A 17,961-nucleotide genomic window follows, 5' to 3' on the forward strand; every position below is an offset into this window, starting at 1 on the left:
CCTTAAACCCCAACCCTTAACCCCAACCCCTAACCCTAACCCTAACCCTAACCCTAACCCTAACCCTAACCCCTAACCCTAACCCCTAACCCTAACCCCTAACCCTAACCCCAACCCTCAACCCTGGAACCCTAACCCCAACCCCAACCCCAACCCTAACCCTAACCCTAACCTTAACCCTAACCCTAACCCTAACCCCAACCCTAACCCTAACCCTAACCCTAACCCTAACCAACCCTAACCCTAACCCTAACCCTAACCCTAACCCCAACCCCAACCCTAACCTTAACCCTAACCCTAACCCTGACCCTAACCTTAACCCTAACCCCAACCCTAACTCTAACCCCAACCCTGGCTATTTTAACCCTAACCCCAACCCTAACCCTAACCCCAACCCCAGCTATACTAACCCTAACCTAGTGGATGTACTATGGCCCTACTGAGTGCTAACCCTAACCTCAACCCTATAATTGTATATAACCCTGGACACCTTTCTAACCCTAGTGGGATGTGAATTACATGTATATAGTAAATATGAAAACTGTATATTGTGTGAATGTTGTATTATGACATACATGTGTTGTATTACACGGTAATAACACAATTTCATGGTGTTAAACAAGATCAAAATATCATAGGTGCATAATTAGTGGGATATTAAAATGGACAGTTAATTCATGATGTTAAAATAGGTTAATACGATTAAAATATAATGCATGCATAATTAAAGAGTTGTAAATATGTACAATACATTTGTGGGGATATATATGTACTTTAAAGTTAAATACTAAGTGTACATAAGTGTATAAACTAATAGGGTTGGATATTTACAAGGTTATTTCATGAGGTTTGCTTTTTCATTGTACATGGAGTGGGCGTGTTCAATTTGAGTTGGGGGCGGGCTGGTTTCACAAGTATATAAAGGATCGCAGACTCACAGCTGCTCAGTTGGAGTTTGGTCGTTGCAGAGACAACATCTCTCGCCAGGAAGAGCTTAATTGCATTTTCATTGTTTCATTGTGCCATTTACCTGAAGAAGGCTCTGGATGAGCCGAAACGTTGTCAAGGCACACTTACATTTAATTATACTCATTAGGAATTAGAACTATTTTTTTATATAAAACATTTTTTTTGATTGTTTTTGTTTATTGTTTTATATTAATAGATAGTGATTACATATATAACAAAGGCCACTCCTATTGAATAAATAAAAGATTAAAAATCAATTATACATAACATCTTAAATAAAATAGATTTGTAGATAGTGATTGCATAGGATACAAAGGCAACTCCTAACTATTAAATAAAAGATTAAAAACATTATTATACATCAATTACCATAAAAAGGAATCAGAGATTCAAAAAAAAGTATGATGGATGGTGGGTGGACTGTTGTCCGCAATGGGCGGAGACGCCAGCCCACACATCAGTGGAAGGAACGTGACGACGGGAGGTACCAAGGACGGAAGGACCGTGCGATTCCCTTTCGCTCCAGGAGGGGGGATCAATTCCCCTATCCTGGTCGAGGAAGGGCTCAATCCCTCATTCCTAACCAGCCTGTGCCTCCTCCGAGGTCCTCTCGAAACGTCAGTTCTGGTTTTCGTTCTTATGCAGCGGTGGCGCGGCAAGGTCAGAAAGGACAAGAGCGGCGGGCACCTCACTCACAATCAGGGGGACTAGAGGTGGTACGTCAGCCAGCGAATGCCAGATTTGGCAAATTGGTTCGCAAACTGCATGGTGTGATTAAGACGCTCCACCACTTGCAGAACGTGGATCCGATGGAAGGAAGACCTCAACCGCGGATGATTGCAAAGATGGTTGATATTCTGTCAACCATGATTAAACCTGCATTCCCCAAGAGAGATGCTCTGGACTTGATAGTGGGAAATGCCAAGAACTGGGGGCATACCACTTGTCAGATCTTGTCAGAACATTACCAGGACTGTCTGGAAGATAGTCTGGAGGATTTGGGGGATTCCCTGACCCCAGATTGGACTACTGCATATGAGGTGGCAGTGAGATGGGCCAAGCGTAACCTACCCCGCCTTTCACAGGAAGTGATCGATTATGCGGAGGCTCTCATAGTGGCCAGGATCGACGGGGGAGACCCTGTCAGGGAGTCAGTTCCGAAACAGGCACAAGCTCCTCAACAATCAACTCCTATTGTTCGAAATGTGCCAGTGGTCAAGGCTAGACTGACAGCCTTCAGGGAAGAGATAGAGAACCAAGGGATGGAAGAGGTACAACCTCCTAGGGAGCAGAGGGTAGTGAGGAAAGAGAGTAGACAGCTAGGGATAGAGGTGATCCCAGCACTGCTTACGACGATAGACGAATGCAAGGAGGCACCGCGGACATCCAGAAGGACCAGAGGGGTGGTCCTGACCGAGGAGAATGTGGAGGAGGAGTTGCCAATGGGTCCTCAAGCAGATGGTTCCGAGGTGATTCAGAGTCGGCAGTCTCCAACCCCTCCCGTAGTAATACCTGTAAGCTGTAGGACTGGAGACTCAGAGTCTGAGGAAGAAGACATGTCACGCATGATGGTGGGACCAGAATTGATCACGTTCCACAGAGAGAATGAGGACACGGATCTGGAGGAGGTCTTCCATGAGTCTTTTGAGAAATTTGTGGGCCCGAACCCCCGGCGATATTGGGTGAATTGCCACCAGAATACGCAGAGACGTCTCACGGACTGGGACTTACAGGTCACCAAAAAGTGGCTGATTATTGGAGACTCCAACTTAGCTCGCATACCACCCTACTGGAATGCCAATCTGCAGCTTGACAGCTTCCCGGGAAGCCACTTTCGCCATGGGCAAGCGCTCATGGAGAAGACATTGGCGCCGGAGAGCTTGGTGGTAGAAAAGATCGTACTGGCGTTTGGAATAAACTGTAGGGGGAATAAATCCAGGGAGACCACTATTAAGAACCTGCAAGGGGCGATACGGTCCACTAAGAGGAAGTTTCCCTATGCAGAAGTGTGGGTTCCATTAATTAATTTCTCGGACTTACTCCCCACAGAGGAGAAGGACAATCTCCAAATCATCAATGAACACATTGAGAGGAATATGGGGTATATTCCATTATTGCCTGCTAACCAATTTGAGGTGGAACCAGACGACATCCATTGGACGGAGGAGACCGCGACAGCCATTTTTAATCACTGGATGACGTTTTTAAACGCACCCGCCCATTAAGCCATGACCGGGCAAGGGCAGAAAGAGCACACATCCGAGTGACTAGGGATGCTCGATCCTTGGTGGCGAAGGATGTGGTGGTTTTAGCCAAACATTTCAAGTTAACAAACCTACAGCATTCGGTCTTGAGCAAAGGTCTGTCTTTTATACCCACGCTGGGACTTGCTAAGGACCAGAAGGCTCAATTTCAATTGGATATACAAAATTACCATCGGAAATTAAAATTAACAGCATATTTTAGGGACTCGGGGAAAAGGGAGCCGCCACATTTTGTCGGACCTTCCACATGGATCCCTCCAATAGGCGATTTACCATTAGAAATTGGCCAATTAATAGATTTGGACTTAAAAACATTTGGCGACCATTATATAAAGTCACCAGAAAAGCTAAACCTGTCAGTGGAGGAAGTGCAAGCTTTGAGAGAGCTGATGAAAGCTAAGCACATTGTTATAAAACCAGCTGACAAAGGTTCTGCAATTGTCATCCTGAGTAGGGAACAGTACATAATGGAGGTTGAACGACAATTAAATGATTCTGAATATTATAAAAAACTGGTTAAACCAATTTATTGGGATACGATGCCGATGGTGGCCGAAATTGTCAATAACTTAAAAAAGAATAAATTTATAAATGCCAAACAAAGCCAATATTTAATAGGACAGTCAAATCCTAGAGAGCGACGTTTTTACATACTTCCCAAAATCCACAAGGACCCGGAAAAATGGACAATTCCTTATGAAGTCCCGCCTGGGAGACCGATAGTTTCGGATTGCGGGAGTGACACGTATGCCACGGCCGAATTCTTGGACCACTACTTGAACCCGCTCTCAACGAGGCATCCATCATTTGTTAGAGACACGTACCATTTTATCGAAATGGTTAAAAGGGTGCGAGTCGCTTCCGATTTTTATTTTTTCTCTATGGACGTTGAAAGCTTGTACACAAACATCCCGATTTCAGCGGGGATAGAATGCGTCAGGAGAATATTTGAGAAGTTTCCAGACCCTACGCGACCAGATTCGGATTTATTGAAATTATTAGAAATAAATTTGACCAGGAACGACTTTGTTTTTGATGAAAAATATTACCTCCAAATAAAAGGAACAGCGATGGGGAAGAAATTCGCCCCATCTTATGCAAATATCTTCATGGCAAATTGGGAATGTGAAGTTTTGGCCAAATGTGTCCAAAAACCGATAGGCTATCTGCGGTATTTGGATGACATATGGGGCATATGGACCGGGACGGAGGCGGAGTTCCAAAATTTTGTAAATATTCTAAATTCACACGACCCATCAATACAAATTAAAGCAGAAATAAACAGAGATTCAATCAACTTTTTAGATACTACGGTATTCAAGGGACCAAAATTTAATATTGATCACCAATTAGATATAAAAGTCTACTTTAAGATCACGGATACTCACGCCCTAGTCCACAAAATGAGTTTTCATCCGGCCCATACTTTCAAAGGGATTGTGAAGTCCCAAATCCTCAGGTTCTATCGAATCTGCACCAGGATGGAAGATTTTTGGGAAGCGGTGAAGGTTCTATTTAATGCCCTGAAAAAACGAGGCTATTCGAGGTCATTTCTAAGACAATGTCTGAAATCATATCAAGAGAAACGAACCAAAAACCCAGACAAGCTTATCCCATTTATATCAACGTACTTCTCGGTGGCCAAGGTTCTCCATAACAGAATAAAGAAGAACTTTGCAGAGATCTTGGGACCAACCGATTGGATGCCGCAATCAAGAGTAATATCTGCGTTCAGAAGGAACAAGAATTTGCAGGACTTGCTTGTTCGGGCTAAATTACCAACCTTACAAACCATGAAACGGCAACCTCTGAGCAGATATTTTACGAGATTGACATTCGTGAGAAACGCACGGGACAAATCAATAATAAAATTAGACCAAAAATTCTGCCCAAAATCGGAAAATATCGTGTATTTGATTTTTTGCAAAAAATGTGGGGCAAAGTATGTGGGCGAGACAAAAAATTCATTGATGACTCGCTTAACACAACATAGATACAATATCAAAAATAAAAAAGAAATGGATAAACCTTTGGTCATTCATTTTTTACACCATGGGATTGAGGCGCTCCAGATAGCGGGACTGCAGAGTGACACCAGATGGACGGATCAAAAACGAAAAGCTTGGGAGAGAAAGTGGATTTATAGATTGGGGACTAAGGTCCCGGTGGGTTTAAATGTGTAGGCTAAAATATACTCCAACCCAAATCCTAACCCCAACCCCAACCTTAAACCCCAACCCTTAACCCCAACCCCTAACCCTAACCCTAACCCTAACCCTAACCCTAACCCTAACCCCTAACCCTAACCCCTAACCCTAACCCCTAACCCTAACCCCAACCCTCAACCCTGGAACCCTAACCCCAACCCCAACCCCAACCCTAACCCTAACCCTAACCTTAACCCTAACCCTAACCCTAACCCCAACCCTAACCCTAACCCTAACCCTAACCCTAACCAACCCTAACCCTAACCCTAACCCTAACCCTAACCCCAACCCCAACCCTAACCTTAACCCTAACCCTAACCCTGACCCTAACCTTAACCCTAACCCCAACCCTAACTCTAACCCCAACCCTGGCTATTTTAACCCTAACCCCAACCCTAACCCTAACCCCAACCCCAGCTATACTAACCCTAACCTAGTGGATGTACTATGGCCCTACTGAGTGCTAACCCTAACCTCAACCCTATAATTGTATATAACCCTGGACACCTTTCTAACCCTAGTGGGATGTGAATTACATGTATATAGTAAATATGAAAACTGTATATTGTGTGAATGTTGTATTATGACATACATGTGTTGTATTACACGGTAATAACACAATTTCATGGTGTTAAACAAGATCAAAATATCATAGGTGCATAATTAGTGGGATATTAAAATGGACAGTTAATTCATGATGTTAAAATAGGTTAATACGATTAAAATATAATGCATGCATAATTAAAGAGTTGTAAATATGTACAATACATTTGTGGGGATATATATGTACTTTAAAGTTAAATACTAAGTGTACATAAGTGTATAAACTAATAGGGTTGGATATTTACAAGGTTATTTCATGAGGTTTGCTTTTTCATTGTACATGGAGTGGGCGTGTTCAATTTGAGTTGGGGGCGGGCTGGTTTCACAAGTATATAAAGGATCGCAGACTCACAGCTGCTCAGTTGGAGTTTGGTCGTTGCAGAGACAACATCTCTCGCCAGGAAGAGCTTAATTGCATTTTCATTGTTTCATTGTGCCATTTACCTGAAGAAGGCTCTGGATGAGCCGAAACGTTGTCAAGGCACACTTACATTTAATTATACTCATTAGGAATTAGAACTATTTTTTTATATAAAACATTTTTTTTGATTGTTTTTGTTTATTGTTTTATATTAATAGATAGTGATTACATATATAACAAAGGCCACTCCTATTGAATAAATAAAAGATTAAAAATCAATTATACATAACATCTTAAATAAAATAGATTTGTAGATAGTGATTGCATAGGATACAAAGGCAACTCCTAACTATTAAATAAAAGATTAAAAACATTATTATACATCAATTACCATAAAAAGGAATCAGAGATTCAAAAAAAAGTATGATGGATGGTGGGTGGACTGTTGTCCGCAATGGGCGGAGACGCCAGCCCACACATCAGTGGAAGGAACGTGACGACGGGAGGTACCAAGGACGGAAGGACCGTGCGATTCCCTTTCGCTCCAGGAGGGGGGATCAATTCCCCTATCCTGGTCGAGGAAGGGCTCAATCCCTCATTCCTAACCAGCCTGTGCCTCCTCCGAGGTCCTCTCGAAACGTCAGTTCTGGTTTTCGTTCTTATGCAGCGGTGGCGCGGCAAGGTCAGAAAGGACAAGAGCGGCGGGCACCTCACTCACAATCAGGGGGACTAGAGGTGGTACGTCAGCCAGCGAATGCCAGATTTGGCAAATTGGTTCGCAAACTGCATGGTGTGATTAAGACGCTCCACCACTTGCAGAACGTGGATCCGATGGAAGGAAGACCTCAACCGCGGATGATTGCAAAGATGGTTGATATTCTGTCAACCATGATTAAACCTGCATTCCCCAAGAGAGATGCTCTGGACTTGATAGTGGGAAATGCCAAGAACTGGGGGCATACCACTTGTCAGATCTTGTCAGAACATTACCAGGACTGTCTGGAAGATAGTCTGGAGGATTTGGGGGATTCCCTGACCCCAGATTGGACTACTGCATATGAGGTGGCAGTGAGATGGGCCAAGCGTAACCTACCCCGCCTTTCACAGGAAGTGATCGATTATGCGGAGGCTCTCATAGTGGCCAGGATCGACGGGGGAGACCCTGTCAGGGAGTCAGTTCCGAAACAGGCACAAGCTCCTCAACAATCAACTCCTATTGTTCGAAATGTGCCAGTGGTCAAGGCTAGACTGACAGCCTTCAGGGAAGAGATAGAGAACCAAGGGATGGAAGAGGTACAACCTCCTAGGGAGCAGAGGGTAGTGAGGAAAGAGAGTAGACAGCTAGGGATAGAGGTGATCCCAGCACTGCTTACGACGATAGACGAATGCAAGGAGGCACCGCGGACATCCAGAAGGACCAGAGGGGTGGTCCTGACCGAGGAGAATGTGGAGGAGGAGTTGCCAATGGGTCCTCAAGCAGATGGTTCCGAGGTGATTCAGAGTCGGCAGTCTCCAACCCCTCCCGTAGTAATACCTGTAAGCTGTAGGACTGGAGACTCAGAGTCTGAGGAAGAAGACATGTCACGCATGATGGTGGGACCAGAATTGATCACGTTCCACAGAGAGAATGAGGACACGGATCTGGAGGAGGTCTTCCATGAGTCTTTTGAGAAATTTGTGGGCCCGAACCCCCGGCGATATTGGGTGAATTGCCACCAGAATACGCAGAGACGTCTCACGGACTGGGACTTACAGGTCACCAAAAAGTGGCTGATTATTGGAGACTCCAACTTAGCTCGCATACCACCCTACTGGAATGCCAATCTGCAGCTTGACAGCTTCCCGGGAAGCCACTTTCGCCATGGGCAAGCGCTCATGGAGAAGACATTGGCGCCGGAGAGCTTGGTGGTAGAAAAGATCGTACTGGCGTTTGGAATAAACTGTAGGGGGAATAAATCCAGGGAGACCACTATTAAGAACCTGCAAGGGGCGATACGGTCCACTAAGAGGAAGTTTCCCTATGCAGAAGTGTGGGTTCCATTAATTAATTTCTCGGACTTACTCCCCACAGAGGAGAAGGACAATCTCCAAATCATCAATGAACACATTGAGAGGAATATGGGGTATATTCCATTATTGCCTGCTAACCAATTTGAGGTGGAACCAGACGACATCCATTGGACGGAGGAGACCGCGACAGCCATTTTTAATCACTGGATGACGTTTTTAAACGCACCCGCCCATTAAGCCATGACCGGGCAAGGGCAGAAAGAGCACACATCCGAGTGACTAGGGATGCTCGATCCTTGGTGGCGAAGGATGTGGTGGTTTTAGCCAAACATTTCAAGTTAACAAACCTACAGCATTCGGTCTTGAGCAAAGGTCTGTCTTTTATACCCACGCTGGGACTTGCTAAGGACCAGAAGGCTCAATTTCAATTGGATATACAAAATTACCATCGGAAATTAAAATTAACAGCATATTTTAGGGACTCGGGGAAAAGGGAGCCGCCACATTTTGTCGGACCTTCCACATGGATCCCTCCAATAGGCGATTTACCATTAGAAATTGGCCAATTAATAGATTTGGACTTAAAAACATTTGGCGACCATTATATAAAGTCACCAGAAAAGCTAAACCTGTCAGTGGAGGAAGTGCAAGCTTTGAGAGAGCTGATGAAAGCTAAGCACATTGTTATAAAACCAGCTGACAAAGGTTCTGCAATTGTCATCCTGAGTAGGGAACAGTACATAATGGAGGTTGAACGACAATTAAATGATTCTGAATATTATAAAAAACTGGTTAAACCAATTTATTGGGATACGATGCCGATGGTGGCCGAAATTGTCAATAACTTAAAAAAGAATAAATTTATAAATGCCAAACAAAGCCAATATTTAATAGGACAGTCAAATCCTAGAGAGCGACGTTTTTACATACTTCCCAAAATCCACAAGGACCCGGAAAAATGGACAATTCCTTATGAAGTCCCGCCTGGGAGACCGATAGTTTCGGATTGCGGGAGTGACACGTATGCCACGGCCGAATTCTTGGACCACTACTTGAACCCGCTCTCAACGAGGCATCCATCATTTGTTAGAGACACGTACCATTTTATCGAAATGGTTAAAAGGGTGCGAGTCGCTTCCGATTTTTATTTTTTCTCTATGGACGTTGAAAGCTTGTACACAAACATCCCGATTTCAGCGGGGATAGAATGCGTCAGGAGAATATTTGAGAAGTTTCCAGACCCTACGCGACCAGATTCGGATTTATTGAAATTATTAGAAATAAATTTGACCAGGAACGACTTTGTTTTTGATGAAAAATATTACCTCCAAATAAAAGGAACAGCGATGGGGAAGAAATTCGCCCCATCTTATGCAAATATCTTCATGGCAAATTGGGAATGTGAAGTTTTGGCCAAATGTGTCCAAAAACCGATAGGCTATCTGCGGTATTTGGATGACATATGGGGCATATGGACCGGGACGGAGGCGGAGTTCCAAAATTTTGTAAATATTCTAAATTCACACGACCCATCAATACAAATTAAAGCAGAAATAAACAGAGATTCAATCAACTTTTTAGATACTACGGTATTCAAGGGACCAAAATTTAATATTGATCACCAATTAGATATAAAAGTCTACTTTAAGATCACGGATACTCACGCCCTAGTCCACAAAATGAGTTTTCATCCGGCCCATACTTTCAAAGGGATTGTGAAGTCCCAAATCCTCAGGTTCTATCGAATCTGCACCAGGATGGAAGATTTTTGGGAAGCGGTGAAGGTTCTATTTAATGCCCTGAAAAAACGAGGCTATTCGAGGTCATTTCTAAGACAATGTCTGAAATCATATCAAGAGAAACGAACCAAAAACCCAGACAAGCTTATCCCATTTATATCAACGTACTTCTCGGTGGCCAAGGTTCTCCATAACAGAATAAAGAAGAACTTTGCAGAGATCTTGGGACCAACCGATTGGATGCCGCAATCAAGAGTAATATCTGCGTTCAGAAGGAACAAGAATTTGCAGGACTTGCTTGTTCGGGCTAAATTACCAACCTTACAAACCATGAAACGGCAACCTCTGAGCAGATATTTTACGAGATTGACATTCGTGAGAAACGCACGGGACAAATCAATAATAAAATTAGACCAAAAATTCTGCCCAAAATCGGAAAATATCGTGTATTTGATTTTTTGCAAAAAATGTGGGGCAAAGTATGTGGGCGAGACAAAAAATTCATTGATGACTCGCTTAACACAACATAGATACAATATCAAAAATAAAAAAGAAATGGATAAACCTTTGGTCATTCATTTTTTACACCATGGGATTGAGGCGCTCCAGATAGCGGGACTGCAGAGTGACACCAGATGGACGGATCAAAAACGAAAAGCTTGGGAGAGAAAGTGGATTTATAGATTGGGGACTAAGGTCCCGGTGGGTTTAAATGTGTAGGCTAAAATATACTCCAACCCAAATCCTAACCCCAACCCCAACCTTAAACCCCAACCCTTAACCCCAACCCCTAACCCTAACCCTAACCCTAACCCTAACCCTAACCCTAACCCCTAACCCTAACCCCTAACCCTAACCCCTAACCCTAACCCCAACCCTCAACCCTGGAACCCTAACCCCAACCCCAACCCCAACCCTAACCCTAACCCTAACCTTAACCCTAACCCTAACCCTAACCCCAACCCTAACCCTAACCCTAACCCTAACCCTAACCAACCCTAACCCTAACCCTAACCCTAACCCTAACCCCAACCCCAACCCTAACCTTAACCCTAACCCTAACCCTGACCCTAACCTTAACCCTAACCCCAACCCTAACTCTAACCCCAACCCTGGCTATTTTAACCCTAACCCCAACCCTAACCCTAACCCCAACCCCAGCTATACTAACCCTAACCTAGTGGATGTACTATGGCCCTACTGAGTGCTAACCCTAACCTCAACCCTATAATTGTATATAACCCTGGACACCTTTCTAACCCTAGTGGGATGTGAATTACATGTATATAGTAAATATGAAAACTGTATATTGTGTGAATGTTGTATTATGACATACATGTGTTGTATTACACGGTAATAACACAATTTCATGGTGTTAAACAAGATCAAAATATCATAGGTGCATAATTAGTGGGATATTAAAATGGACAGTTAATTCATGATGTTAAAATAGGTTAATACGATTAAAATATAATGCATGCATAATTAAAGAGTTGTAAATATGTACAATACATTTGTGGGGATATATATGTACTTTAAAGTTAAATACTAAGTGTACATAAGTGTATAAACTAATAGGGTTGGATATTTACAAGGTTATTTCATGAGGTTTGCTTTTTCATTGTACATGGAGTGGGCGTGTTCAATTTGAGTTGGGGGCGGGCTGGTTTCACAAGTATATAAAGGATCGCAGACTCACAGCTGCTCAGTTGGAGTTTGGTCGTTGCAGAGACAACATCTCTCGCCAGGAAGAGCTTAATTGCATTTTCATTGTTTCATTGTGCCATTTACCTGAAGAAGGCTCTGGATGAGCCGAAACGTTGTCAAGGCACACTTACATTTAATTATACTCATTAGGAATTAGAACTATTTTTTTATATAAAACATTTTTTTTGATTGTTTTTGTTTATTGTTTTATATTAATAGATAGTGATTACATATATAACAAAGGCCACTCCTATTGAATAAATAAAAGATTAAAAATCAATTATACATAACATCTTAAATAAAATAGATTTGTAGATAGTGATTGCATAGGATACAAAGGCAACTCCTAACTATTAAATAAAAGATTAAAAACATTATTATACATCAATTACCATAAAAAGGAATCAGAGATTCAAAAAAAAGTATGATGGATGGTGGGTGGACTGTTGTCCGCAATGGGCGGAGACGCCAGCCCACACATCAGTGGAAGGAACGTGACGACGGGAGGTACCAAGGACGGAAGGACCGTGCGATTCCCTTTCGCTCCAGGAGGGGGGATCAATTCCCCTATCCTGGTCGAGGAAGGGCTCAATCCCTCATTCCTAACCAGCCTGTGCCTCCTCCGAGGTCCTCTCGAAACGTCAGTTCTGGTTTTCGTTCTTATGCAGCGGTGGCGCGGCAAGGTCAGAAAGGACAAGAGCGGCGGGCACCTCACTCACAATCAGGGGGACTAGAGGTGGTACGTCAGCCAGCGAATGCCAGATTTGGCAAATTGGTTCGCAAACTGCATGGTGTGATTAAGACGCTCCACCACTTGCAGAACGTGGATCCGATGGAAGGAAGACCTCAACCGCGGATGATTGCAAAGATGGTTGATATTCTGTCAACCATGATTAAACCTGCATTCCCCAAGAGAGATGCTCTGGACTTGATAGTGGGAAATGCCAAGAACTGGGGGCATACCACTTGTCAGATCTTGTCAGAACATTACCAGGACTGTCTGGAAGATAGTCTGGAGGATTTGGGGGATTCCCTGACCCCAGATTGGACTACTGCATATGAGGTGGCAGTGAGATGGGCCAAGCGTAACCTACCCCGCCTTTCACAGGAAGTGATCGATTATGCGGAGGCTCTCATAGTGGCCAGGATCGACGGGGGAGACCCTGTCAGGGAGTCAGTTCCGAAACAGGCACAAGCTCCTCAACAATCAACTCCTATTGTTCGAAATGTGCCAGTGGTCAAGGCTAGACTGACAGCCTTCAGGGAAGAGATAGAGAACCAAGGGATGGAAGAGGTACAACCTCCTAGGGAGCAGAGGGTAGTGAGGAAAGAGAGTAGACAGCTAGGGATAGAGGTGATCCCAGCACTGCTTACGACGATAGACGAATGCAAGGAGGCACCGCGGACATCCAGAAGGACCAGAGGGGTGGTCCTGACCGAGGAGAATGTGGAGGAGGAGTTGCCAATGGGTCCTCAAGCAGATGGTTCCGAGGTGATTCAGAGTCGGCAGTCTCCAACCCCTCCCGTAGTAATACCTGTAAGCTGTAGGACTGGAGACTCAGAGTCTGAGGAAGAAGACATGTCACGCATGATGGTGGGACCAGAATTGATCACGTTCCACAGAGAGAATGAGGACACGGATCTGGAGGAGGTCTTCCATGAGTCTTTTGAGAAATTTGTGGGCCCGAACCCCCGGCGATATTGGGTGAATTGCCACCAGAATACGCAGAGACGTCTCACGGACTGGGACTTACAGGTCACCAAAAAGTGGCTGATTATTGGAGACTCCAACTTAGCTCGCATACCACCCTACTGGAATGCCAATCTGCAGCTTGACAGCTTCCCGGGAAGCCACTTTCGCCATGGGCAAGCGCTCATGGAGAAGACATTGGCGCCGGAGAGCTTGGTGGTAGAAAAGATCGTACTGGCGTTTGGAATAAACTGTAGGGGGAATAAATCCAGGGAGACCACTATTAAGAACCTGCAAGGGGCGATACGGTCCACTAAGAGGAAGTTTCCCTATGCAGAAGTGTGGGTTCCATTAATTAATTTCTCGGACTTACTCCCCACAGAGGAGAAGGACAATCTCCAAATCATCAATGAACACATTGAGAGGAATATGGGGTATATTCCATTATTGCCTGCTAACCAATTTGAGGTGGAACCAGACGACATCCATTGGACGGAGGAGACCGCGACAGCCATTTTTAATCACTGGATGACGTTTTTAAACGCACCCGCCCATTAAGCCATGACCGGGCAAGGGCAGAAAGAGCACACATCCGAGTGACTAGGGATGCTCGATCCTTGGTGGCGAAGGATGTGGTGGTTTTAGCCAAACATTTCAAGTTAACAAACCTACAGCATTCGGTCTTGAGCAAAGGTCTGTCTTTTATACCCACGCTGGGACTTGCTAAGGACCAGAAGGCTCAATTTCAATTGGATATACAAAATTACCATCGGAAATTAAAATTAACAGCATATTTTAGGGACTCGGGGAAAAGGGAGCCGCCACATTTTGTCGGACCTTCCACATGGATCCCTCCAATAGGCGATTTACCATTAGAAATTGGCCAATTAATAGATTTGGACTTAAAAACATTTGGCGACCATTATATAAAGTCACCAGAAAAGCTAAACCTGTCAGTGGAGGAAGTGCAAGCTTTGAGAGAGCTGATGAAAGCTAAGCACATTGTTATAAAACCAGCTGACAAAGGTTCTGCAATTGTCATCCTGAGTAGGGAACAGTACATAATGGAGGTTGAACGACAATTAAATGATTCTGAATATTATAAAAAACTGGTTAAACCAATTTATTGGGATACGATGCCGATGGTGGCCGAAATTGTCAATAACTTAAAAAAGAATAAATTTATAAATGCCAAACAAAGCCAATATTTAATAGGACAGTCAAATCCTAGAGAGCGACGTTTTTACATACTTCCCAAAATCCACAAGGACCCGGAAAAATGGACAATTCCTTATGAAGTCCCGCCTGGGAGACCGATAGTTTCGGATTGCGGGAGTGACACGTATGCCACGGCCGAATTCTTGGACCACTACTTGAACCCGCTCTCAACGAGGCATCCATCATTTGTTAGAGACACGTACCATTTTATCGAAATGGTTAAAAGGGTGCGAGTCGCTTCCGATTTTTATTTTTTCTCTATGGACGTTGAAAGCTTGTACACAAACATCCCGATTTCAGCGGGGATAGAATGCGTCAGGAGAATATTTGAGAAGTTTCCAGACCCTACGCGACCAGATTCGGATTTATTGAAATTATTAGAAATAAATTTGACCAGGAACGACTTTGTTTTTGATGAAAAATATTACCTCCAAATAAAAGGAACAGCGATGGGGAAGAAATTCGCCCCATCTTATGCAAATATCTTCATGGCAAATTGGGAATGTGAAGTTTTGGCCAAATGTGTCCAAAAACCGATAGGCTATCTGCGGTATTTGGATGACATATGGGGCATATGGACCGGGACGGAGGCGGAGTTCCAAAATTTTGTAAATATTCTAAATTCACACGACCCATCAATACAAATTAAAGCAGAAATAAACAGAGATTCAATCAACTTTTTAGATACTACGGTATTCAAGGGACCAAAATTTAATATTGATCACCAATTAGATATAAAAGTCTACTTTAAGATCACGGATACTCACGCCCTAGTCCACAAAATGAGTTTTCATCCGGCCCATACTTTCAAAGGGATTGTGAAGTCCCAAATCCTCAGGTTCTATCGAATCTGCACCAGGATGGAAGATTTTTGGGAAGCGGTGAAGGTTCTATTTAATGCCCTGAAAAAACGAGGCTATTCGAGGTCATTTCTAAGACAATGTCTGAAATCATATCAAGAGAAACGAACCAAAAACCCAGACAAGCTTATCCCATTTATATCAACGTACTTCTCGGTGGCCAAGGTTCTCCATAACAGAATAAAGAAGAACTTTGCAGAGATCTTGGGACCAACCGATTGGATGCCGCAATCAAGAGTAATATCTGCGTTCAGAAGGAACAAGAATTTGCAGGACTTGCTTGTTCGGGCTAAATTACCAACCTTACAAACCATGAAACGGCAACCTCTGAGCAGATATTTTACGAGATTGACATTCGTGAGAAACGCACGGGACAAATCAATAATAAAATTAGACCAAAAATTCTGCCCAAAATCGGAAAATATCGTGTATTTGATTTTTTGCAAAAAATGTGGGGCAAAGTATGTGGGCGAGACAAAAAATTCATTGATGACTCGCTTAACACAACATAGATACAATATCAAAAATAAAAAAGAAATGGATAAACCTTTGGTCATTCATTTTTTACACCATGGGATTGAGGCGCTCCAGATAGCGGGACTGCAGAGTGACACCAGATGGACGGATCAAAAACGAAAAGCTTGGGAGAGAAAGTGGATTTATAGATTGGGGACTAAGGTCCCGGTGGGTTTAAATGTGTAGGCTAAAATATACTCCAACCCAAATCCTAACCCCAACCCCAACCTTAAACCCCAACCCTTAACCCCAACCCCTAACCCTAACCCTAACCCTAACCCTAACCCTAACCCTAACCCCTAACCCTAACCCCTAACCCTAACCCCTAACCCTAACCCCAACCCTCAACCCTGGAACCCTAACCCCAACCCCAACCCCAACCCTAACCCTAACCCTAACCTTAACCCTAACCCTAACCCTAACCCCAACCCTAACCCTAACCCTAACCCTAACCCTAACCAACCCTAACCCTAACCCTAACCCTAACCCTAACCCCAACCCCAACCCTAACCTTAACCCTAACCCTAACCCTGACCCTAACCTTAACCCTAACCCCAACCCTAACTCTAACCCCAACCCTGGCTATTTTAACCCTAACCCCAACCCTAACCCTAACCCCAACCCCAGCTATACTAACCCTAACCTAGTGGATGTACTATGGCCCTACTGAGTGCTAACCCTAACCTCAACCCTATAATTGTATATAACCCTGGACACCTTTCTAACCCTAGTGGGATGTGAATTACATGTATATAGTAAATATGAAAACTGTATATTGTGTGAATGTTGTATTATGACATACATGTGTTGTATTACACGGTAATAACACAATTTCATGGTGTTAAACAAGATCAAAATATCATAGGTGCATAATTAGTGGGATATTAAAATGGACAGTTAATTCATGATGTTAAAATAGGTTAATACGATTAAAATATAATGCATGCATAATTAAAGAGTTGTAAATATGTACAATACATTTGTGGGGATATATATGTACTTTAAAGTTAAATACTAAGTGTACATAAGTGTATAAACTAATAGGGTTGGATATTTACAAGGTTATTTCATGAGGTTTGCTTTTTCATTGTACATGGAGTGGGCGTGTTCAATTTGAGTTGGGGGCGGGCTGGTTTCACAAGTATATAAAGGATCGCAGACTCACAGCTGCTCAGTTGGAGTTTGGTCGTTGCAGAGACAACATCTCTCGCCAGGAAGAGCTTAATTGCATTTTCATTGTTTCATTGTGCCATTTACCTGAAGAAGGCTCTGGATGAGCCGAAACGTTGTCAAGGCACACTTACATTTAATTATACTCATTAGGAATTAGAACTATTTTTTTATATAAAACATTTTTTTTGATTGTTTTTGTTTATTGTTTTATATTAATAGATAGTGATTACATATATAACAAAGGCCACTCCTATTGAATAAATAAAAGATTAAAAATCAATTATACATAACATCTTAAATAAAATAGATTTGTAGATAGTGATTGCATAGGATACAAAGGCAACTCCTAACTATTAAATAAAAGATTAAAAACATTATTATACATCAATTACCATAAAAAGGAATCAGAGATTCAAAAAAAAGTATGATGGATGGTGGGTGGACTGTTGTCCGCAATGGGCGGAGACGCCAGCCCACACATCAGTGGAAGGAACGTGACGACGGGAGGTACCAAGGACGGAAGGACCGTGCGATTCCCTTTCGCTCCAGGAGGGGGGATCAATTCCCCTATCCTGGTCGAGGAAGGGCTCAATCCCTCATTCCTAACCAGCCTGTGCCTCCTCCGAGGTCCTCTCGAAACGTCA

General features: G+C 43.3%; 3 protein-coding genes across 3 annotated transcripts; all 3 read left to right on the forward strand.

Annotated features, from left to right (window-relative positions):
* The first annotated feature begins 1,814 nt into the window (after positions 1-1,814).
* LOC147180180 (uncharacterized) lies at positions 1,815-5,457 on the forward strand. Its single transcript, XM_086078763.1, has 2 exons — positions 1,815-2,981; positions 3,905-5,457. The coding sequence occupies exons 1-2, from the start codon at positions 1,815-1,817 to the stop codon at positions 5,414-5,416; spliced, it is 2,679 nt and encodes an 892-aa protein (XP_085934889.1). The 3' UTR covers positions 5,417-5,457.
* A 1,814-nt stretch (positions 5,458-7,271) lies between these two features.
* LOC147180181 (uncharacterized) lies at positions 7,272-10,914 on the forward strand. Its single transcript, XM_086079005.1, has 2 exons — positions 7,272-8,438; positions 9,362-10,914. Exons 1-2 carry the CDS (start codon positions 7,272-7,274, stop codon positions 10,871-10,873), a joined length of 2,679 nt encoding a protein of 892 aa, XP_085935131.1. The 3' UTR covers positions 10,874-10,914.
* Positions 10,915-12,728: 1,814 nt separating this feature from the next.
* LOC147180182 (uncharacterized) lies at positions 12,729-16,371 on the forward strand. The gene is made up of 2 exons (XM_086079111.1): positions 12,729-13,895; positions 14,819-16,371. Exons 1-2 carry the CDS (start codon positions 12,729-12,731, stop codon positions 16,328-16,330), a joined length of 2,679 nt encoding a protein of 892 aa, XP_085935237.1. The 3' UTR covers positions 16,331-16,371.
* Positions 16,372-17,961: the final 1,590 nt, after the last annotated feature.

This window comes from Leptonotus elevatus, chromosome 1 (genome assembly GCF_054856555.1).
Source record: "Leptonotus elevatus isolate MCC_2025b chromosome 1, RoL_Lele_1.0, whole genome shotgun sequence".
NCBI lineage: Eukaryota > Metazoa > Chordata > Actinopteri > Syngnathiformes > Syngnathidae > Leptonotus > Leptonotus elevatus.

Excerpts from the sequence above, each read along its gene's own strand:
- LOC147180180 (XM_086078763.1), top strand. The coding sequence starts at position 1,815 with ATGGTTGATATTCTGTCAACCATGATTAAACCTGCATTCCCCAAGAGA. Across the intron at positions 2,982-3,904 it reads TTCCCTATGCAGAAGTGTGG|GACCCGGAAAAATGGACAAT; the intron begins GTTCCATTAATT and ends AAAATCCACAAG.
- LOC147180181 (XM_086079005.1), top strand. The coding sequence starts at position 7,272 with ATGGTTGATATTCTGTCAACCATGATTAAACCTGCATTCCCCAAGAGA. Across the intron at positions 8,439-9,361 it reads TTCCCTATGCAGAAGTGTGG|GACCCGGAAAAATGGACAAT; the intron begins GTTCCATTAATT and ends AAAATCCACAAG.
- LOC147180182 (XM_086079111.1), top strand. The coding sequence starts at position 12,729 with ATGGTTGATATTCTGTCAACCATGATTAAACCTGCATTCCCCAAGAGA. Across the intron at positions 13,896-14,818 it reads TTCCCTATGCAGAAGTGTGG|GACCCGGAAAAATGGACAAT; the intron begins GTTCCATTAATT and ends AAAATCCACAAG.